Source organism: Staurois parvus, unplaced genomic scaffold (assembly GCF_062004578.1).
Source record: "Staurois parvus isolate SC_StPar_1 unplaced genomic scaffold, SC_StPar_1.0 ptg000453l, whole genome shotgun sequence".
Classification (NCBI taxonomy): Eukaryota; Metazoa; Chordata; class Amphibia; order Anura; family Ranidae; genus Staurois; species Staurois parvus.
The window spans coordinates 2,220,001-2,244,663 of record NW_028318249.1 but is presented as its reverse complement, the minus strand read 5'-3'; the positions used below and the strand labels follow the sequence as shown (position 1 = coordinate 2,244,663).

Genomic DNA, 24,663 nt, shown 5'->3' with positions numbered 1-24,663 from the left:
TTTTGGCTCTGTATGCCACCAGAAAAAATTAAAACGAAACAATCCAAATTCATTTCAAGTGCAGACTTTCAGCTTTAATTCAAGGGGTTAAACACATATCAAGTACAAGTTTTAGGAACTGCAACCATTTTTATACACAGTCCCTCCATTTTCAGGGGCTCAAATTTAATTGGACAAATGAATATAATGATAAATAAAATGTTCATTTGTAATATTTTTCCACAATTTGCATGGGCCATACCATCTGCAGGACCTTTCCTGGAGAGCTAGGTATACAAAGCATTGCAACAAATCTTGGCGCATAGGGATTAGTTTGGTAGGTCTGTGGGGATATTAGGAGCTTGAAATTGCACATGAAGACATGTCCTCCTCTGAGGACAACAAGCTCCACACCAATGAAGAAGGGGGAGGTGTTCCATAGTCCTATCCTAGGGTGACAGCACCGCTTCTCCATACACACTACACACAGTGCTCTCTGCCTGTGTTATCAGTTACATTGTTCATGGTTCTCTCTGTTGACTACAGAATACCTCCCCTCATCTTACAGAGGGAAGGAGAGGTAAGGTGTTTTGTAGTTCTTTCCTGGGGTGACAACACTGCTCCATCATAGATCTAGTATCTGCCTGTGCCGATTGTTCTCTCTGTGGTTCTTTCTGTATACTACACAACACCTCCCTCCTACAGTACAGTATCTACCTGTGCTGACTGTTCTCTCTGTAAACAGATTACCATCCTCATACAGTACAGTAGTATCTGCCTGTTATCAGTTACACTTTTCATGGGACTGGAGAGGGGAGATGTTTTATAGTCCTATCCTACGGTGACAACACTGCTCCATCATAGATACAGTAGTATCTGCATGTGATGACTGTTACAGTGGACTATAGAATACCTCCCCTTTTCTTACAGAGAAGAAAGAGGAGAGAGGAGTCCTGTAGTTCTATCCTAGGGTGACATATTTCTCTTCATTAGATACAGTGCACTCTGCCTGTGCTGTTATCAGGTACATTGCTCACAGTTCTCTCTTTGAACTATAGAATACCTTCCCTCATCTTACAAAAAAGAGGAGAGAGAGGTGCTCTGTAGTTGCATTCTAGGGAGACAACCTTTAAATACAGTCTCTTCTGCCTGTGCTGACTGTTATCAGTTACATTGTTCCTGGTGCGCTCTGTGGTCTACAGAATACCTTCCCTTTTCTTACAGAGAAGAGGGAGGAGAGAGGTGTCCTGTAGTTCTATCCTAGGGTGGACTATAGAATACCTCCCCTTTTCTTACAGAGAAGAAAGAGGAGAGAGGAGTCCTGTAGTTCTATCCTAGGGTGACATATTTCTCTTCATTAGATACAGTGCACTCTGCCTGTGCTGTTATCAGGTACATTGCTCACGCTTCTCTCTTTGGACTACAGAATACCTCCTCTCGTCTTACAAAGAAGAAGAGAGGCAGGTGCTCTGTAGTCGTATTCTAGGGAGACAACCTATAAATACAGTCTCTTCTGCCTGTGCTGACTGTTATCAGTTATATTGTTCCTGGTGCGCTATGTAGACTACAGAACACCTCCCTTCATATTACAGAGGCGGGGGACGTGTTCTGTCGTCCAATCTTAAGGTGACAATACCGTTTCTTCATAGATACTCGTGCTGTTATCAGTTACTAATGCAGCCATTTAGCTTGTCGCCTGCCTTTGCCCTTTAATAAAGCAGCACAGTGGCTAAATGGTTAGCACTTCTGCCTGGCAGCACTATGGTTGTCGATTCGAATCTCAACCACAGCATCACCTGCCTGGAGTTTGCTTGTTCTCCCTGTGCCTGCGTGGGTTTCCTTTGGGTACTCCCGTTTCCTCCCACAGTCCAAAGACATGCTGGTTGGTGAATTGGATCCCCCTTCTTTCATTTATTTATACTTATGGTGTAGCAGCGCACGAGTGCGAGTCACTTTATTTAATTGGCTCCTGTCTATATTGTCCCTAGTATGTGTATATATGAACGTGAGTTAGGGACCTCAGATTGTACACCCCTTGAGAGTTTGGGACCAGGGGTGGACTGACCATTCGAGCACTCGGGCACTGCCCGAGGGCCCGGGGTCAGTAGGGGGCCCCATGAAATGCCCCTGGTACCTTCTGTATCAGTGGTTCTCAACCTTCCTAATGCCGTGACCCTTTAATACAGTTCCTCATGTTGTGGTGACCCCCAACCATAAAATTATTTACCCAGTAATTATAATTCATGAGTGTTCTTTTACCTCCAATACTGCTGCTTTCAACACAGTAGCTGCTTTCAACACAGTAGCTGCTCTATACACATCAGAAATATGTGTTTTCTGATGGTCTTAGGGGACCCCTGTGAAAGGGTCGTTCGACCCCCAAAGGGGTCGCGACCCACAGGTTGAGAACCACTGTTCTATAGGCTTTTTTGGGTGTACTTTGAGTGTGGGCAAGGACACAGGGGCCCCATGATCCCCTATTGCCCGGGGGCCCCATGAGTTGTCAGTCCACCCCTGTTAGGGACTGATGTGAATGTGCAATATATATGTAAAGCACTGCGGAAATTGACGGTGATATACAAGTACCTGAAATAAACATGTGCTTCTCCACAAGGACAGTGAAAAGGTTAACCGTAGAACTCCTCCAATCAATGGTAGCACTCCGCACCTCCGAATATACCCCTCTATTAGCCAGACAGATTTCCACTTCTCTCCATTTAAACTCTATAATTATTTCCTGCCCCCTATTCCAATCCCAACACCTGAAGGCAGAACCTTCACCCAAGACATGAAGATGAATATTAGCCAACGTTCAATCTGAACTCCCGGTTCCCCTTGAATAAACACAAGGAACAAGAACGAGGGCGCCCTTGGCCTCCTGAACGAGGAGATATTAAACACAGATCTGTGTGTACGTTTGAGGAGCCTCCGCCCAGAGTTGCCCGGGGCCATGGAGACATGCTGCTAACGTTAAACGTCCTTCATTTCACAAGCCTGAACTCCTGACCTCTTGTCGGATGAGAAGATTGTTATAAAACGACACCATGTGAAAAGCTTCTGGAGGCCCGGGAGGACAGACCGGTTTGCTGCCTTCTCTTCCCAGACAGCTGTTGGGCAACCAGCAAGGGTGGAGGAGGGACGGTCAGAACATTGATCACTGAGGCAGAGTCATGTGGTAGGGCAAAACGTTCCCCGACGTTTCCACCCCACCCAACGTGTCACAGCTCACCTGAGACACCTGACAGCAAGTGACATCTCCGCTTCCCCGTGTCATTAGAACTGGTGACAGATGTCCCGCTTCGTACAGGATGAGCCCACATACTGCCCAAATTTGTTAGACGTGACAGGTCAAGTGTGTCACCTGCTGAACTTCGTCCTCTATCAGCTCCAAGGCAGATTTCAGAGTAGAAGGGCAGCTGTCCTTAGAGGGGAAAATGACTTTTTGAGAATATTTGAAACCAAATTAAAGTGAATCTGTAAAAACAACCCCATACCATGCAACAGATTTCTGAAAGAGTATCTGGGGTCAAAATACAATTTTTATATTCACAGAAAAAAATATTTGAGGGACACAGGAATTCAAATACGGTCAGTTAACCTGATGAAGTCATGTGACACGTGACGCAGCGCGCAGTACGGAAGCGTGGTGATGTCACTTCTGGTAGGTTGCCATTGTGGTACACCCAGTCTCTATTTTACATGCCGTTTATGGGTCATCTAAGCCCTTTATATGTGAGGGTTTCTCTATTGCTTTTATCTGAATTATTAAGAATTCTACACTATGGGAAGCTTTATGTTTTCTATTTCTTGAGCACATATCTGCCTGAGTGAGGTATTGAAGGGGACATATACCTCATGCCTATGGGAATATGCTGAACCTAATGGGCAGCACAATGGCTAAATGGTTAGCACTTCCACCTGGCAGTACTAGGGTCGTTTGTTCGAATCCCAACTACGGCACCACCTGCCTGGAGTTTGCATGTTCTCCCTGTGCCTGTGTGGGTTTCCTCCGGGTACTCCAGTTTCCTCCCACACTCCAAAGACATGCTAGTAGGTAATTGGGTCCTCTCTAAATTGGCCCCGCTGTATGAATGTAAGTTAGGGATCTTCGACTGTATGTCCCTTGAGGGTTAGGGACTGATGTGAATGTACAGTGTATATGTAAAGTGCTGCATTAAATTGATGGCACTATATAAGTACCTGAAATAAATAAAGCCTATGTTCACCCCCCCCCCTTTTTACTTACCTGGACCCTCATTAAATCCAGTGCTGTCCCTGTCTGCAGTTCTTCCCTCCCCTCATTTGTTTCAGGCTTTGCTAATGCAATGAGAGCCATTAACTTCCGTTGCCATCAATGAAAGGCATTGAAGAGGGAGCAGAGCACTGGTCTCTGTTCTGATATATGTGGCAGAGTGTGGGAAAAAGGAGGGGATGGAGATCCTATACAGGTCTCATCTATTTGGATATACTGTATATGGCATAGTGTGGGAGGGGGGGCTGCACTGGTCTTCTTTATTCTTTTTTTTTTTGGGGGGGGGGCTACACTGGCCTCATCTATTTTGATATGTATGGTGCAGAGTGAGAGGGGAGGGTTACCTTTGCTGTCTATTGTATTTTGACATATATTACAAAATACTCCCACAAATGCGGCCCATTAATTGCAAAAAAAAATAAAAAAAAAAAAGATTTCTTAATTTGCACACACAAAAAAGTCTTTCCTAACAAATTCATTCAAGACCATGTTGCAAAAATGAATACACCCCAATGACAGTCTTAGGAGCAAAGCTAAATTTTAGACAACAAAATCCTAATTAACAAGAAATCAACTACAGGTGAGTCTAATTATTCATTAAACCGGTGTCCAGCAGACAGGTGATTATGAAAGGGCGTTACTTAAAGAAAACCCCTCCCATTTCATGCTGTCAGCAATGGCACCTCATGGAAGAGAAATGTCAGAAGGCCTGAGAAATAATTTCATTACACAAGAAAGGTGAAGGATACAAGAAGATCAGCAAAGCTTTACTTATTAGTCAGAATACTGTAGCAAAAGTGACACAATAATTTAACAAAGATGGAACTGCAACCATCTCACAGAGACATTCAGGCCATCCACAGAAGTTAACACCTCGACAGGAGCGCCTTCTGATGAGAAGGGTTGAAGAAAATTGCCATGCAAGTTCACTGCAGTTAGCTAAAGAAGAAAGCTAAACTGGCGGGATTGTTAGTGACAATACGACGTACACTGCAGAGGAATGGCATGTATGGGTGTAATCCATGAAGGAAGCCTATCCTAAAGTCCCCCTAGAATTTGCCAGGGCCCATGCTGAAAAAGTAGAAGACTACTGGGACTCTGCACTCTGGAGTAATGAGACCAAGATAAATGTTTTTGGAACTGATGGCTTCAAAACTGTATGGCGTTGCAAAGGTGAGGAGTACAAAGAAAAATGCATGGTGCCTTCAGTGAAACATGGTGATGGCAGTGTCCCTCTGTGGGGCTGCATGAGTGCTGCTGGTGTCAGGAAGCTGCATTTCACTGATGGTATCATGAATTCACAGATGTACTGCTCTATATTGAAAGAGAAGATGCTACCATCACTCCGTGCCCTTGGTCATCGTACACATTTCCAGCATGACAATGATCCAAAACACACATCTAAGGCCACTCTTGCATTTCTGAAGAACAACAGGGTGAAAGTGATTCAGTGGCCAATTATATCTCCTGATCTGAACCCAATCCAACACCTATAGGGAATTCTGAAGAGAAAGGTTGAGCATCACTCTCCATCCAGCATCCAGGCTCTAAAAGTGGTCATTCTTGAAGAATGGAAAGAGATCGATGTTGCAATATGTCACCAATTTGTTCATTCCATGCCTAGAAGACTTGGTATTGTCCTTACAAATAATGGAGGTCATACAAAATACTAGAGATGGAGTAATTTTTGTTGTGGGGCGGATTCATTTTTGCATCAACTAATTTGAGTGAAACTGAATATTTTGTAATCAAACTTATATTATCAACCTTACTTTCATGTAATGAGCTAAACAAATCTCGGTATTGTCAAGATTTTGGAAATTATTCATTCAGATATTAAAATCTTACATTTCAAAAAAGGGTGTACTCATTTATGCGGAGCACTGTATACAGTACAGTGTGGGAGAAGGACCCTACACTAGTGTCTTCTATTCTGATACATATGGCACAGTCTGGAAGGGGGCCCCTACACTAGTGTCTTCTATTCTGATACATATGGCACAGTCTGGAAGGGGGCCCCTACACTAGTGTCTTCTATTCTGATACATATGGCACAGTCTGGAAGGGGGCCCCTACACTAGTGTCTTCTATTCTGATACATATGGAACAGTCTGGAAGGGGGCCCCTACACTGGTCTCATGTATTCGAATATATACGGCACAGTGTGGGATGAAAGGGGGCCCTACACAGAACTCATCTATTCTGATATGTACGGCACAGTGTGGGAGGGGGGACCCTACACAGATCTCATCTATTCTGATACATAAGACCTAGGACAGTCCCCCCCTCCCCCCAAATATGTTTGTGACACCAGTGGTGATTATGTCGGAGCCGAGACACTAAACATGTCACTCAGTCATCACTACAGGCAGCCAGCCGCTTCATACTGAACTATAATTACCGCAGGATAATTGCATCATTGCTAGTGCGTTTAAGAGCACTTGTCAGTAGGGCCCGGGGCCAAACACAGAGGAGCTGCAGAATTATCCTCCCCTCATAATTACACCCCCGCCATGTCTTGTGCACACATCTTAATGGACTCATAAAAAAGGAAGGAAGGGGGGGGGTAAAAATTGAGCCCCAACTTTTATGACCTCCTTAACCCTCCAGACAGTTCCGAGCCACAGCTGGGGAAGGGGGTGGGGGGAGGAGTGCAGAAAGTTAGGTGCAATTGCTACCTGTATTCTGGGACTTGCATAACCCCCACCACCAGGTTACGTAGCAAGGGTGCTGAAATCTCGTTTGTAAATGTCTTCTTGGCCTTGGACATATGTAGATCTTTGACTTGAAATGGAAACTTTTTTTATTACTCATTTCCAGTCGTATAAGCTCTAAAGTACTTTCGAATCTCTTTTATTACGGCCCTATTGCACCTCAACAAAATACTGATTCAGACCATATTTCACAGCAAGAGATCCCCAATAGCAAACCACAGCACACCATAGATCTCCAGAATGGGTCCAAAAAACTGTATTCAGTGATCACATTGTTACAGCAGAAGCAACATTTCAGAGACTTTCAGGACCACTCATCAGTTATGACTGATGAAGGGGTCCCGAGAGGCTTCCGAACATTGTTTCGGCTGTAACAATGTGATTACTGAATAAAGTTTTGGACACATTCTGGAGAACCATGGTGTGCTGGTGATGGTCTTTTGCCATAAAGAGAACCTGTCACCTGTCCAATGGCATTACATAAAGGGGCTTGTTAGTCCTCCTAAGATAGCAAAAAAGTTAAAAAATAAAAATAAGTGTTAAAGTGAAATTAAACACCACTATTTTATTTTCTTAAAGGACTCCCCCAAGAGTGGTTAGCCATAATGTACTAGTTTGCACAGAATATTAGCACATTATGGCATTCTTACCTGTAAACTGACCCTATTCAGAGCTACGCTCTTAGTGCTCCTGGTGGTCATGGGCTCTTTCGACTTCTCCTGGTCTCCCTTCTGGAATCAACCTGTTTATCTGTTTGAATAACCAGGCTGTGAAAACGTCACTCCCAGGCATGTGCACAGGAGACATGTCATCTCAACACAGAGTGATAGTGTAAATGTATGCTGAGCTGATTCTGTCAAACTTCAGACTTGTCAGCCATTTTTAAGACTTTAGTTTCAATTCCAATTATAAAATAATATAAAATATAAAAATGTAAAAAACACCCCCCACCCCAATCAAAGTGTGAAGCGTAGGGCAAGCACATGAATGTAAAACATAAACTGTGCTACATGTGTGATATATCGCCGCGAACGTGACAACAGTAATAATTCTAGGGAAATAATTCACAATTAAATCTAAACTGATAATCTGTTATTTTAAAGGCTTGATATGTTTGGTATCTATTTAATATCATTTGATATAAAAAAAATTACAACTACCGCCATTTGATTCTTCCGAGTCTAGGCTTTTAGAAAATGTATTATTATTATTATACAGGATTTATATAGAGACAACAGTTTGCTCAGTGCTTTACAATATAACAGGAGACAATACAGCAACAATACAGTTCAATACAAGAGGGTTAGGAGGGCCTGATCCTGGGAGCTTACAATCTAAGACGGAGGGGCTAGTGGTACAAAAGGTAATAACTGTGGGGGATAGACTGGTAGGAGGAAGAGAAGATTCCATTATTAGCTGAAGGCAGGATAGACTTCCCTGAAGAGATATGTTTTCAGGGATCGCCTAAAAGTGAGCAGAGTAGGCGATAGTCTGATAAATTGGGGTAGAGAGTTCCAGAGGATGGGGGAGGCTCTGGAGAAGTCCTGGAGACGAGCATGGAAGGAGGAGACAAGGGAGCTAGAGAGTAGGAGGTCTTGCGAGGAGTGGAGAGTACGATTTGGGTGATATTTGGAGATTGGTGATGTAATTTTTGGCAGATTTATAAATGGTTTTATATGTTATTGTTTTGAATTTTATTCTTTGGGCAATGGAAAGCCAGTGGAGGGATTGACAGAGAGGGATGGCAGATACAGAACGGTTAGTAAGGTGGATGAGTCTGGCAGCAGCATTCATGATAGACTGAAGAGGGGATAGCCTGCGATGAGGTAGGCCAATGAGGAGGGAGTTACAATAGTCAAGGCGTGATATAACAAGGGAGTGAATAAGTTGCTTAGTAGTTTCCGAGGTTAAGAACGGGCGTATCTTGGAGATGTTGCGGAGGTGAAGTCTACAAGGTTTGGACAGCGATTGGATTTGGGGCTGAAAGGACAGATGGGAGTCTAGGATTACACCTAGTACCCTGGCATGAGGGGACTGATAGTTGTATTGTTGATCTTGATGGAGAAGTCAAGGGATGGGGAAAGGGCTTGAGGGAATACTAAGAGCTCAGTTTTGGAAAGATTGAGTTTGAGGAAGTGGAGTGACATCCATGCCGATATGTCGCTTAGTAGGTTAGTAATGCGAGAGGAGACTGAAGGGGTGAGGTGTAGAAAGATAGATTTGTGTGTCATCAGCATAGAGATGGTACTTAAAGCCATGGGAGTTTATCAAGTGACCAAGGGAGGAGGTGTAGATGGAGAAGAGAAGGGGTCCAAGGACAGAACCTTGAGGGACACATACAGAAAGAGGAAGTGGAGAGGAGGAGACTGAGTTATAGGTAACGCTGAAGGAGAACTGCAATAGGTAGGAGGAGAACCAGGACAGAGAAGTCTCGGAGGCCAAGAGAGTGGCGTTTTTGAGGAGGAGGGGATAGTCAACTGTATCAAAAGCCGCAGAGAGGTCAAGTAGTAAGAGTATAGAGTAGTGGCCATTGGTTTTAGCAGTTAGTAAATCATTAGTGAGTTTTAGTAGGGCAGTTTCACTGTAGTGAGCAAAAGCCGGACTGTAAAGGGTCAAGAAGGTTGTTGTCAGTGAGGTGGGAGCTCAGGCGATTGTAAACTAAACGTTTTAAGAGTTTAGAGGTAAACAGGAGTAGGGAGATGGGTCTTAAGTTGTTCAGGTTGGTAGGGTCCAGCGAGGACTTAAGAAAACATATACTTGTTTGGGGGATTATTAATACTAATTCATAGAACCTTACTCAAAACGGCAATATATAAAATTGTATTTGATCCATGCAAGTTTCTCAAAATCATAATTTTGTCCAACTGGAAATACTAGTTACAAATTACACTAGATAGAAAATAGTTAAGTAGAACTGGTAGTTAATTATGTCTAATTGGATAAACTATGCTTTGAGAAATGTATTTAATTGATAATTGTAACCAAATTTTTTATGTATTTAGTAATTATATGTAGTAACAAAAAAAGAAAAGAAAAATTAACTCCTTTGCTGCCACCACCATATGGCATACGCCGGCAGTACCAGGGGAAGGGGGGGTTGCACTTTCCTGGCTGCCACAAACCAACAACTGCCCAATCACTACCACACACCTCTGCTACATCTGAACCCCCCTCTCCGTACCCCTGTTAGCAACCCACCATGATTTCTGTGCTTTCATTTGAGGACCAGGAAGTGGCATGGTGGGTGCTGCCAAGTAGAGGGGATGTAGACCGGCAAACATCTATTCGCCAATCTCCCCTACCTGCAGGGTATGACCAATCAGCCTCCCGGTTGTGGCAGTAAATGTGATATATAGACACTGAGGGATCCAGCGCTCTTGAAATATTATTAAAGTTCTCATAGTCATGACCTGGATAAAAATGAGTCACATTTTAGGAGTCACTTGTGCAGAATGCAAAATATTTCTAAGGATTCAAAATATTTTAAGCAACCACAAGAACTCCTTTCCTGATGTGTTTTGGGTTTATTCAGTTAAAGTGGTTGTAAAGCCTGAAGGTTTTTTACCATACCTTCTCCCCCCACAGGCTCCCCTAATATTTACTCAAGCCTGATCCAGCAATGTGCACATTCCAGCTCTCTGCCTCCTCATTTGCTCAGAGACAGCAACAGGAGCCATTGGCTTCACTGTGGTCAATCAAAGTCAAGGAGGAAGGAGTAGGGGCAGTTCCAAGCCTGGTTCTGTGTTTCTTATGGACACACAGAGCAGGACTCGGGAGCGAGCACACACGAGTGCCCCCACAGCAAACAGCTAGCTATGGGGGCATTTGGCAGGGGGGAGCTGGAGGACCTAAGAAGCTGCTTTTGCAAAACCCTTGCACAGAGCAATCAAGTATAACTTGTTTGTTAAAAAATAAAAAACAAAAAAAAAACAAAAAAAACAAGCCTTTAGTATCGTTTTAAAGCCTTTCATAAAAGGATGGTATATTGGGCATTCTAAAGATGCTGTCACTTCATTGCCCTATAATTACAAACCCCTGAATGAGAATTATCATACTGGTGGAGGGGCACTGAGATCCGTGGTGCCAAACTTTGGGGCCTTTGGTACCTATATTTTGGTCTAGCAGCACTGATCTGTAGAGGGGCTGTAAAGTCAGTGATCTTTAGCAGTCTCATGTAGCATATCTGTGTCTCTAACATTCTTCTGCAAAGTATCTCCAGCCTTCAACTACACATGTAGCATGTTCCCAGTTCTCTAACAATCCAATATAGCTCTACATATAGTGAAGGAAATAAGTATTTGATCCCCTGCTGATTTTGAATGTTTGCCCACTCACAAAGAAATGATCAGTCTAAAAATCGAATGGTAGGTGTATTATAACACAGGGACAGAATAGCAACAAAAAATTCAAAAGAAATGCATGTCTAACAAATGATGCACTGATCTGCATGGTCATGAGGGAAATAAGTATTTGATCCCCTTCACAAAACATGACTTAGAACTTGGTGGCAAATACCTTGCTGGCAATCACAAAGGTCAGACATTTCCTGGAGATGGCCACTAGGTTTGCACACATCTCAGGAGGGATTTTGGCCCACTCCTCTTGGCAGATCCTCTCCAAGTCATAAAGGTTTGGTGGCTGACGTTTGGCAACTCAAACTTTCAGCTCCCTCCACAGATTTTCAATTGGATTAAGGTCTGGAGACTGGCTAGGCCACTCCAGGACCTTAATGTCCTTCTTCTTGAGCCACTCTTTTGTTGCCTTGGCCGTGTGTTTTGGGTCATTGTCATGCTGGAACACCCATTCCCGACCCATTTTCAATGACCAGGCTGAGGGAAGAAGGTTCTCACCCAAGATTTGATGGTACATTACCCCGTCCATCATCCCTTTGATGTGGTGCTGTTGTCCTGTCCCCTTAGCAGAAAAACACCCCCAAAGCAGAATGTTTCCACCACCATGTTTGACAGTTGGGATGGTGTTCTTGGGGTCATAGGCAGCATTTCTCCTCCTCCAAACATGGCGAGTTGAGTTGATGCCAAAGAGCTCGATTTTGGTCTCATCTGACCACAACACTTTCAACCAGTCCTCCTCTGCATCATTCAGATGTTCAGTGGCAAACTTCAGATGGGCCTGGACATGTGCTTTCTTGAGCAGAGGGACCTTGCGGGCACTGCAGGATTTCAATCCTTGTCGGCGTAGTGTGTTACCAATTGTTTTCTTGGTGACTGTGGTCCCAGCTGCCAGGAGATCGTTGACAAGATCCTCACGTGTAGTTTTGGGATGATTCCTCACTGTTCTCATGATCATTGACACTCCACAAGGTGAGATCTTGCATGGTGCACCAGACCTAGGGAGACTGACAGTTGTTTTGTGTTTCTTCCATTTGTAAATGAGTGCACAACTGTTGTCATCTTCTCACCAGGCTGCTTGGCGATAGTTTGGTAGACCTGTCCAGCCTTGTGTAGGTCTACAATCTTGTCCCTGACATACTTGGACAGCTCTTTGGTCTTTGCCAGGATGGAGAGCTTGGAATCTGATTGTTTGATTGCTCCTGTGGACAGTTGTCTTTTATACAGGTAACAAAATGAGATTAGCAGCACTCCCTTTAAGAGACTGCTTCTAACCTCAGCTTGTTACCTGTATGAAAGACACCTGGTAGCCAGAAATCCTGCTGAATGATAGGGCATCAAATACTTATTTCCCATTTGTTAGACATGTATTTCTTTTGAAATTTTTGTTGCTATTCTGTCTCAGTGTTACAATAAACCTACTATTCGATTTTTAGACTGATCATTTCTTTGTGAGTGGGCAAACATTCAAAATCAGCAGGGGATCAAATACTTATTTCCTTTACTGTATACTGAATATTATGTACAGGGTCTCCAAGACATGTCTGGGCTACAGTTAAGGCCATTCATGTCTAGAAAGTTGACCACTGATATAGGTGATGAAGTTCAAGTGTTGGGAGAACTGGATTCATGAAGGCATGTACCTAGAGATTGAACCAGTAGCTCCCCAAGTCATGAACATAAAAACTCTGGTCATTCCCCACAGCTTCCCAGTTCATCAACGATGAAAGCTCTTTATCGGTCTGGAGGAAAATACTTGGCTGAAGTGAACCCATCACAAGTACACCAGCCATTCCCCACATGCACATACAAATCAGCCTATCGCTTCTATTAAAGCTCTCCATCCATCTTAATTGGTCTGTGGAATACACCTGCTAAAGTGAACCTGTCATGGGTACATGACTTAGCTAAAGTGAGCACATCACATGAACACAGGTCATTCCCTGCAGGACATGACCAATCAGCTTCCCAGTTCCAGAAATGAAAGCACTCGATTTTCATTGGGCTGAATAATGGACTTGGTGAAAATAAACCTGTCACATAAACATTGGCCATTCCCCAAAGGCACATGACCAATCAGTCCCTCGGTTCCATAAATAAATGCTCTCCATCTATTTAGGTTTGCGGAATGAACTTGGCTGAAGTCAATCTCTACACAACACAAGGGAAGGACTTACCTTTAGCAAATTTCATGTAATGCACCCGCTTCTTGGAGGACTTGGACTTTTTTTCCAGGCTGAAGGATTTTTGGCTGTCATTGGTGGGAGAATCTAAAAGATAAGAAATGTTTTGTTAATTTTTTACATCCCCAGAGAGGAACATACTAAGGATTTCTATGGTACCACCTATATAACAACTTAGATACCTCCTTACAACTCCAATGTCAATCCCCTCCCCCTCGTCTATGATACATATGTTCCACATTATTACATTCAGAGATACCTGAAAAAAAAGGAAAAACTCAAAATGACATGCCCTATCCAGTCTTTGATCACAGGTGATGGGCAGGGAACAGCTTCCTCAATGACGCGACCAGCAGAAAAAAGGTGTGTGATAAATGTGTGTCTGGGCATAGCCAGTGAGGCAAGTCAATTGGGCCACAGGGGTTTGACCATTCCATTCTTTTCCCCTATAACATAGTCGGAAATGGGTGGGAAGCAGCAGAAAACAGCTTCTTCATTGAAGAGAGGAGCGCACTGAAGAAAGGACTACATGTCCCATAGTGCCTTGCACCATCAACAGCGGTGAACATGTGATAGGTATTTGTCTGGGTGTAACCACAGTGAGTGGAGTCAATTAAGCCACAAAGATGTGACCATTTCAGTCTATCTCCCCTCTAGATAGCTTTCAATAGGTAGGGAGAAGCAAACAAGAGAGGGTCACAATAAACAAGGGACTATATGTCCCATAATACCATATACCACGGGGGGGGGGCCATGGGACAAGTATGCTCCACAAGCAGGGCCCTCCTATTCCTTCTGTACTGAAATGTATTGTAATTGTACTGTCTCCCTTATATTGTAAAGCGCTGCGCAAACTGTTGGCGATATAGAAATCCTGTATAATAATAATAAAAGTATGTGCCTATGTGTAGCCACAGTGATCAGGCCACAAGGATGTAACCATTTCAATTTATCCCTCCCTTCCCCCTGCCTCTAGATAGCTGCCAATGGGACACCCTGAACATGGGACTACATGTCCCATAGTGCCTTGCACCATCAGCAGCAAGAAGCATGCAACAACATGCAGTAGGAGACGCCAGCACTTACAGACAGAGAGGAGATGGTAACACCTGGGACTACAGTGGCCCAGCTTAGCCACTTAAGAAGCAGGCTTTTGCTGGCACTTTTCGTTTATATGTAACAATCAGTTGTTAGAACCCCCAAACAATATATAATTTTTTTTTAAAGCAGAGGCCCTACAGAATAAATAGGTGGGTTTTTCAAGTTTTTATGTCACATGGTGGCAAAAACTCTTTTTTTTCAATTTTAATGCAAAAAAACATAATACATAACCCAAGTTTTTGTAAAAATATAAAAGATGATGTTACGCCAGGTCAATAGATAAACATGTCACGCTTTAAAATTGTGAAAATTTACAGCAACAAACAACATCAATTTTACTATCCATAGACCATACTTTAAAAGCCTTTACAGGTCACCACTTTAGATTTAACAAGGACGTCTGGTGCTAGAATGACTGCCAATGATCTGACGTTCATTTTTTTTTTTTTTTTTTAATTTCATGTTTTCTTTTCTTTTTTTTTCTACACTATCCCCTTTAAAAAAAAAAAAAAAAATGAAATTTTTTGATCACTTATATTGCGGTCACAAAGAACGTAAACATCCCTTGTGACAGCAATAGGCCTGTGACAGGTACACTTTATGGAGAGATCTGGGGTCAATAGGACCCTGAATCCCTCCTCAGTCCTTAAAATCATTCAATCACACCAAGATTGGTATGATCGAATGCTTTTATTTTTTATAAATGGCACCATGTATTTCTGAGTAAACCAGAAGTGATGTCAGGTCATCCCTTCGGATTTACTATTAACAGAGCCAAACAAAGTCAACCTGGCCTTTGTTCAGCTCCGTAACCAGCCAGCGGTAGGGTTTGCTGGTCTGGACTCCTGTTGGGGGTACACATCCCCTCCTGTTGCTTGTAATAGCAATCAAGTGGATAGTTAGAAACTCCAATCCCTATTACAAGAAAGCTGACCGTCGGCACTAAAAAAAAAGGACTGGATGGATGCCTGCAGCTGCAGGCAGCATCCAGGCACAACTACTTGAAGTCCAGTAATGTACCGGGTACGTGACTGGTCAGAAAGTGGTTAAAAGGGCAAGCTTCATAGTCACATAGTTAGTCTGGCTGAAAAAAAGACAAAAGACCATCCAGTTCAACCATTTAAAAAAAAAAAAAGTTATAATCCTATACCTACAGTTGATCGAGAGGAAGGCAAAAAAAAAGCCCAACAAAAAATGATCCAACTTGCTCCTGCAGGGAAAAAAATTCCTTCCTGATCCCCTGAGAGGCAATCGGATATTCCCTGGATCAACTTTACCTATAAATGTTAGTATCCAGTTATATTCTGTGTATGCGAGAAAGAATCCAGGACTTTTTTAAAGCAATTCATAGAGCTGGCTAGAAACAACACTTGAGGGAGTCTATTCCCCGTTTTCACAGCTCTCACTGTGAAGAAACCTTTCCGTGTTTGGAGATTAAATCTCTTTTCCTCCAGACGTAAAGAGTGTCCCCTTGTCCTCTGTGATGACCTCAGGGTGAATAACTCTACACCGAGTTCACTATATGAACCACTGATGTATTTATACATGGAGATCATACCCCCCCCTTATGTATTATACATGGAGATCATATCCCCCCTTATGTATTATACATGGAGATCATATCCCCCCTTATGTATTATACATGGAGATCATATCCCCCCCTTATGTATTATACATGGAGATCATATCCCCCCTTATGTATTATACATGGAGATCATATCCCCCCTTATGTATTATACATGGAGATCATATCCCCCTTATGTATTATACATGTTGATCATATCCCCCCTTATGTATTATACATGGAGATCATATCCCCCCTTATGTATTATACATGGTGATCATATCCCCCTTATGTATTATACATGGAGATCATATCCCCCCTTATGTATTATACATGTTGATCATATCCCCCCTTATGTATTATACATGGTGATCATATCCCCCCTTATGTATTATACGTGGAGATCATATCCCCCCTTATGTATTATACGTGGAGATCATATCCCCCCTTATGTATTATACGTGGAGATCATATCCCCCCTTATGTATTATACATGGTGATCATATCCCCCCTTATGTATTATACGTGGAGATCATATCCCTCCTTATGTATTATACGTGGAGATCATATCCCCCCTTATGTATTATACGTGGAGATCATATCCCCCCCTTATGTATTATACATGGAGATCATATCCCCCCTTATGTATTATACATGGTGATCATACCCCCCTTATGTATTATACATGGTGATCATATCCCCCCTTATGTATTATACATGGAGATCATATCCCCCCTTATGTATTATACATGGAGATCATATCCCCCCTTATGTATTATACATGGAGATCATATCCCTCCTTATGTATTATACGTGGAGATCATATCCCCCCTTATGTATTATACGTGGAGATCATATCCCTCCTTATGTATTATACGTGGAGATCATATCCCCCCTTATGTATTATACATGGTGATCATACCCCCCTTATGTATTATACATGGTGATCATATCCCCCCTTATGTATTATACATGGAGATCATATCCCCCCTTATGTATTATACATGGAGATCATATCCCCCCTTATGTATTATACATGGAGATCATATCCCCCCCTTATGTATTATACATGGTGATCATATCCCCCCTTATGTATTATACATGGAGATCATATCCCCCCCTTATGTATTATACATGGTGATCATATCCCCCCCTTATGTATTATATATGGTGATCATATCCCCCCCTTAATCTCTTCTTCTCAAGAGAGAATAAATTCAGTTCCTCTAATCTTTCCTCATAGCTGATCTCCTCCATGCCTCTTATCAGTTTGGTTGCCCTTCTCTGTACTTTCTCCAGTTCCCCAATGTTCTTTTTGTGAATTGGTGCCCAAAACTGAACAGCATATTCCAGTGCAGTAGGTCATATCTTTAGGCAAGCAGGTGGCGTAGAAGGTGGAAGATCATGGAATAGTGGTGTCTTCATGTCACTGCATAAAGCTAGTTTTTGCAAAAACGTACACATGGACGATTGGAGTGCTGGCTTAGATTATATTTTATGTATGGATTTATTCATTTTATCAACCGTTGATGCCTATATTTGCATGATCTCACGTGGTACACATAGACAATTTAAGTAATTGGGAGTGTAATTATATAAAATTGTTTTCATTTCACTTTATTTATGTTGGTAGATTGTTAACATATAAAATTGGTGGCAAGAGTCAATATAGGGAAAACAAGATATATACTTGGATACATTTATGGTATTAAACATATTTTTATATTTGGGAAGGAACAGGTCACACATTATTTGATGTCGCACATACATGGTAATCATACAGGAGGCTGTTCTGCACTTTATTTCTGGTCTGGAGCACGAGACAAGTGTTTGAGTGTAGTCACAGTGAGGAGAGCCATCTTAGACACAAGGACATGTCTGTTTCAGTCTTTCCTCCCTCTAAAATAGCTGGCAATGGATGGAGAGCAGCTTGTTCAATGATCAGGAGAGCGCTGAACCAGAGACTACATGTCCCATTGTGCCTTGCGCCACCAGCAACAAGAGACATACAACAAGGGGGCCCCACTTGTCCAAGGGGGTGCCACAGCAAGACCTCAAGGACCTAAGCATGTCAATATTTCCCCAATCTAACATAGTCAGCGATGGGTAGGGAGCAGAGGCAAGGGCAAACAGCTTTTTCAAATGAAGAGAAGAGCGCACTAAACGAGGGACTACATGTCCCATAGTACCTTGCTCCATCAGCAGTGAGAGGTGTATGACAAGTGTGTTGTCTGGGTGTAGCTACAGTGAGGTGAGCCGTTTGGGTTGCAAAGACGTCTGAATAGACATTGCCATCACCCACTATCTGGGTGGTGAACCTACAGTACCCTATAACACCCAGGTAGTCTGGAGACCCAGATTAGGCGGCAAAGACAGGAAAAGGGCCATGTGATGCCAATGTTTGGAATAAGGAGCAGAAAAGCTAGATCATGTTGTCACAAACAGTGGTCCATGACTTAATATATTAAAAGGGCAACAAGGCCATGGTGACACCAACCAATTAAAATTTTTCCAATGGCCCCCTTCACATCATTTGACGGGTTGTCTAGGGTTCATCTTTGAAGGAAAACCACTAAACACAGATGAAATACAAACACAGGAGCAGCTTTACCTTCCAAAGGATTTGCATTTCTGCCCATCCTGTCCCGAGATTTTTAAAAACAGCACTGCCAGGTTTGGGGCCTGACTTTTCCAAAGCACCGTTTAAATGTTCTTTTTTTTTCTAACTACAAACATGTTATACTCACCTGCTCTGTGCAGGTCCTGATCCTCCTCCTTCTCGGGTCACCCGCCTGCAATTTTGGCTCCTCCTCTTATTAGTGTGCCCCCATAGCAAGCAGTTTGCTATGGGGGCACACAGTATCTGTGCGCTCCCGAGCTGTGTGTCTATGAAGCCACACTCCATAGACACACACACAGAGCAGGACTTAGCCCTGTCCCCCTCTTCCTCCTCCTCACTGAATTTGATTGACAGCAAGTCCTGTGTGAAGAGGATGAGATGGGAGAAGAGATGTAGCTGTGCACAGCCCTGGATCTACTTTTCCTTCTCTTCCCCCTCACACAGGGAAGAGGGAGCACAGAGAAATAAATGTTTTTTACCTCAATGCAAGTAATGCATTAAAAGGTAAAAAATGTTTTTAGTGCTAGTATCACTTTAAGTAATGGAGCCTGGTCACCTCCCTGCTCCCAGCCTGCGATTGGACAGTTAAGGACCAGCAGAAAAAAATAAGACCTCTATTGTCTTGTGCTTTTTGTGCCCCTGATTGTCCCAAGTGCTGCCCCTCCCCCTCCCTAGTCTCCTCAATGACATCTCTAAAGATACACTATATTGCAAAAAAGTACTGGTCGGCCTGCCTTTACACACACATGAACTTTAATGGCATCCCAGTCTTAGTCCGTAGGGTTCAATATTGAGTTGGCCCCGCCCTTTGCAGCTATAACAGCTTCAACTCTTCTGGGAAGGTCGTCCACAAGGTTTAGGAGGGTGTCTATGGGAAGGTTTGACCATTCTTCCAGAAGCACATTTGTGAGGTCAGCCACTGATGTCGGGGGAGGAGGCCTGGCTCACAGTCTCCGCTCTAATTCATCCCAAAGGTGTTCTATGATGCTAAAATGTCTTGGTATACTGATGCCTTAAGAGTTCCCTTCACTAGTGTTTGGGGGTCGTCTGACAAACTGTCTCCGCCCACTAGACCCAAAAAGAACAATCTTACTTTCATCAGTCCACAAAATGTTGCGCCATTTCTCTTTAGGCCAGTCAATGTGCTCTTTGGCAAATTGTAACCTCTTCAGCACACATCTTTTTTTCAACAGTGGGACTTTGCGGGGGCTTCTTGCAGATAGCTTGGCTTCACATAGGCGTCTTCTAATTGTAACAGTCCTCACAGGGAACTTTACACCTTCTTTCATCTTCCTGGAGCTGATTGTTGGCTGAGTCCGCACCATTTTGGCTATTCTTCTATCCATTTGAATGGTAGTTTTTCGCTTTCTTCCACATCTTTCAGGTTTTGGTTGCCATTTTAAAGCATTTGCGTTCATTTTAGCTGAGCAGCCTATCATTTTCTGCACTTCTTTATATGTTTTCTCCTCTCCAATCAACTTTTTAATCAAGGTACGCTGTTCTTCTGAACAATGTCTGGAACGACCCATTTTCCTCAGAATTTCAGAGAGAAATGCACTGTAACCAGCATGTACAACATTTGCTGCCTTCCTTAAATAAGGGCAATAATTGCCACCTGTTTTTCAAAGAATGAATGACCTCACCAATAGAACTCCACACTGCTATTATTTTGAACATGCCCCTTTCAATGAGTGATTCAATTACACAGAATCAGCAGCATGCATGTCATGACTGTTGGGTCTGTTGGATTTCTATTACTCTACTACACCTGCTAGTAAATTATTTGCCATGTAGGAATATCATTTCTACCAAAAAGAGTGATTGATCCGGTTAGTGATGTCTGACTGCTATTATTTTGAACATAACTGTACATACATACACACACAGTTCGGTCCATACATATTTGGACAAAGGCACAATGTTCATACTTTTGGCTCTGTATGCCACCAGAAAAAATTAAAATGAAACAATCCAAATTCATTTGAAGTGCAGACGTTCAGCTTTAATTCAAGGGGTTAAACACATATCAAGTACAAGTTTTAGGAACTGAAACCAGTGTGTGTGTGTGTGTGTGTGTGTGTGTGTGTGTGTGTGTGTGTGTGTGTGTGTGTGTGTGTGTGTGTGTGTGTGTGTGTGTGTGTGTGTGTGTGTGTGTGTGTGTGTGTGTGTGTGTGTGTGTGTGTGTGTGTGTGTGTGTGTGTGTGTGTGTGTGTGTGTGTGTGTGTGTGTGTGTGTGTTAAAATTTTCCCCATTCTGCATATCCATGCACACAAAAAATATTTTTATATTACTATTGATAATGGCCTATGGCCACATCACCCTGAATGTGCCTGATGTCGTCTGATAATAGTAATGGATGATGATCATATTAATATTTTATGATTACTACTGTAACAATACAATATAAAATATTATATTAACAATATAACTACATATGATTATTATACAGGATTTATATAGCGCCAACAGTTTGCTCAGCGCTTTACAATATAACGGAAGACAATACAGTTCAATACAAGAGGGATAGGAGGGCCTGATCCTTGGAGCTTACAATCTATTAATACTCTAAGGGCCCATTCACACCAGAAACTGTAAGTAACTGCATGTTTTTTCCTTGTATCGATGCATACATTTGATGCACGTTTTACATGGAGTTGACATGTGTTTTTCTAAATGCATTTGTCCTTTGAGGTCACTTCTTTCTTTGAGCTTCTATGTGCATTGTGATGTGTTGCAGTACGTTTTTGCACACTTGCGGTACAGAAAAAAAAAATGCAGTATGCTGTACTTTTCTGCACTGCAATGCAGTGAACTATGCCTATAGGATAGCCTGGATTTTGGGTTGTCTATGCAGGGAGTGCAGTCCAAAAAATGCATTAAACTGCAGCCAACTGTTGTCCACTGCATTCGGTGTGAAAGGGCCCTAATGAAAATACTAATGTTACTACGAATAATAAAGAATAGCAGGGATAAATAACAATGTACCGGAACGTGACAGCTTGTGAAATGCAAACTACTCTCACACATGGACAGTGGGGTGAAGGTCAATCAAGTAGTATTTTAAGAACACTCAAGGTGTTTCAGTATGCAGCTGTGTATGAGAATTGCTCATTCCTAGTTCACAAATTGTCCTGAAAAGTTATGCGTTTTGTAACGTAGATAAAGTGTACAGCAACACTGCCACCCAATGGACTATAGACAGAACTGCTATTTGGCATAATTTGTCGCTTTGGCGTCATATAGGATCAAAAATGTCCCTCCCCCCCCAAAACAAATAGTGAGGTCCGGTGGACACAGGTGACAGATCACATTAAGGTGTGTTTTTGGGGAGGGGGTACATCACAGGAAATCCATCCAGAACAGCAAACTATCACTAAAGGCAATAGTACTGGATGGATTGGAGAGGGATTAGAAGCCTTCAGGTTTTTATTGCTGTCTGTGATTCCCGTTAAGGGGATTCACCCTCTTTGAGTACTGTTATCACCGAAAATGAATAGAAAAGAAAAAAAACAAAACACAAAATTTGGGTAGTCACCAGAACAGGAATATCTGGAAAATCTTCCAATGGGGACACTAGTTCTGTATTCCCTCACTCTGGAGGGACTTCCTGTTTTGGCTGTGGGACAGGAAGTGAAGGGAAATCTCCCCAATGAGACATAGATGGGAAAATATCTAATAAATAATAATAAAGGGGTCATAATCTTCCCTTACTCTAGGTTCACATCTATGCGGGTGGTGCCGCTGCGGATATGCACAAAAATCCGTGCAGCCGCACCACCCGCACAGAGGAATGCGGACCCACGGGCGGGTGCCATTATTTCTAATGGCACGCCGCCTGCACTGGAAAACACAACTGTACTGGGAACCGAGGTTCCCGTGCGGGCTGCATTTTCCAAAGAAGTGCAGAGACTTCTTCCCAGAGTGTCACAGGGCACGGGAGTCCATTCAAATGAATGGGCTCTCGTGCCCGTGCAAAACGCGCCGCATAGATGTGAACCGGGGGTCACTCTATCCAAGAAAAAGAAAAAAAGGAAAAAAAAAAAAAAAAAAGTTTTGCCTATAGTTCTGTCCATTACTTTTCTCTCCAGGTAGAACTATAGGCAAAACTTTTTTTTTTTTCCTCTCGCACAAATACAGCTTTCTTTTGGCGGTATTTGATCACCACTGGGTTTTTATTTTATATAAATGAAAAAAGACAAAACATTTTGGGGAAAAAAAAAAATATATTTTCTGCTTTCTTATATAAAACAAACCCAAATAAATAAATTTAGGCCAAAATGTATTCTGCAACATTTCTTAGTATTTAGACTCTATTTCTTTCCTACAGACTAAATAAACACTGATTTGGGTTACATTTACCTATAGGATATATATTTAAAAAATGTATCAATCCTGATTTACTGACGCCCAATCTCAGCACTTAATCTCCCTGGCGGTATGATTATTTCAGATTTTTGGTGCTGAAAGCGGTACCATTATTTTGCATGGAAATATGTCGTTTTTTTATTGTAGGCTGTAATATTTAGGAATAACTCACTGAAATCTGTCTGAACAAGAGTCTAGTAAACATCCCGGGTATGATAAAATTTGAAACACAAAATCATAAATTATAATTTAATAAATAATCATAAAAAATAATAATATAATAATACATTTAATTCAATAATATAATCAAACCAAAAACACTGAAATATGAAATATAGCGCCAAGTTCACACATCACTGAGCAAAGTCGCAGAATAGTTTTCAGTGTCTGATGAGGAATTTCCCCCACGAATCATTATCACTCAATTCTGCAAGTGGTTCTGATTTACTATCGCTGTTCTCTAGCTGGTCTAAAACCGCTTTTGACCTAAAGGGACGCTTTTTGGATGCCATGGACTTTTCTAAGTTTCCAGGCAGAAAGAACAGTCAAAATGCAGACAGGGGACAGGACAAAGCACTAGGGACAAAATTAATTTGAAATGGTTTGAAACAGCAATGTTTTACTATGTAAAATTCGTTTTGAAAAAAATGACATTTTTTTTACATTTTCAAATTTCCCGCCGCCACCGCCGGCGCCCGTACGTCCCGACGTCACAGGGACCGGAACACAGAAGCCAGATGCCGGCATCAGCCGAAGGAGATGGCCGGGGACGCTGCCAGGGGACACATCGCGGGAGCGAAGGACAAGGTAAGCTCTGCAGGGAATCCCTGAGCAACGCCGCATGGTAAGCCCGAGTGTTGCTTGGGGTTACCGCTTTTGGTACAGAAACTTTACCCCGAGCTACACTCGGGAATACCGCCAGGGAGGTTAAGGCCCTAAACAAATGCCAGGACGATACAAATACCCCCCAAATGACCCCTTGTTGGAAAGTAGACAGTCTGAAGTATTTAGTAAATGGCATGGCGAGTTTTTTGAAGTTGTAATTTTATATATATAAGTTTGGAAAATGAATAAATTAAATTTTTTATTATATTTTTACATATGGTCACTAATGCAGTACAGCATCATCATATGGCTGATGTGGCGGTGGGATACTGACTGGTGACAGTATGTAAAAATATTGAATAAACATTTTTATAATTTTTTTGATGTATTTATCCCTCTTTTAACTTTATTTTTATGTTATTTATTTTTACACTGTTGCTTATGAACGTGATGAAGTACTACTACGTTGCTTAGCCTGCAGCTGCTACTCTGCCACAGCAAACAAACTGTGGGTGGCAGAACTGACACTGGTCATAATAGGAAAAATAAACATTTTTTTTGTTGTTTAACTAAAAAAAAAATTCATAGAAAAATTACATTTTGTCAAAAAAAAAAAAAAAAATCTGTGCATTACTTTCATCTTCAGGTAGGTTTTTTTGTCCTACAAAATGTAATTTTTCTATGAATTTTTTTTTTTTTAGTAATAACACA

The 24,663-nt window shown here is 42.2% G+C and overlaps 1 protein-coding gene across 1 annotated transcript in view; it reads right to left on the bottom strand.

Moving 5' to 3' along the window:
• Positions 1-24,663, bottom strand: part of PINX1 (PIN2 (TERF1) interacting telomerase inhibitor 1) — a 252,551-nt gene that overhangs the window by 202,227 nt on the left and 25,661 nt on the right. Inside the window, exon 5 of the mRNA XM_089688754.1 lies at positions 13,472-13,564. Within this exon, the coding sequence (XP_089544880.1) occupies positions 13,472-13,564 (93 nt within the window). The remainder of the gene's footprint in view (positions 1-13,471; positions 13,565-24,663) is intronic.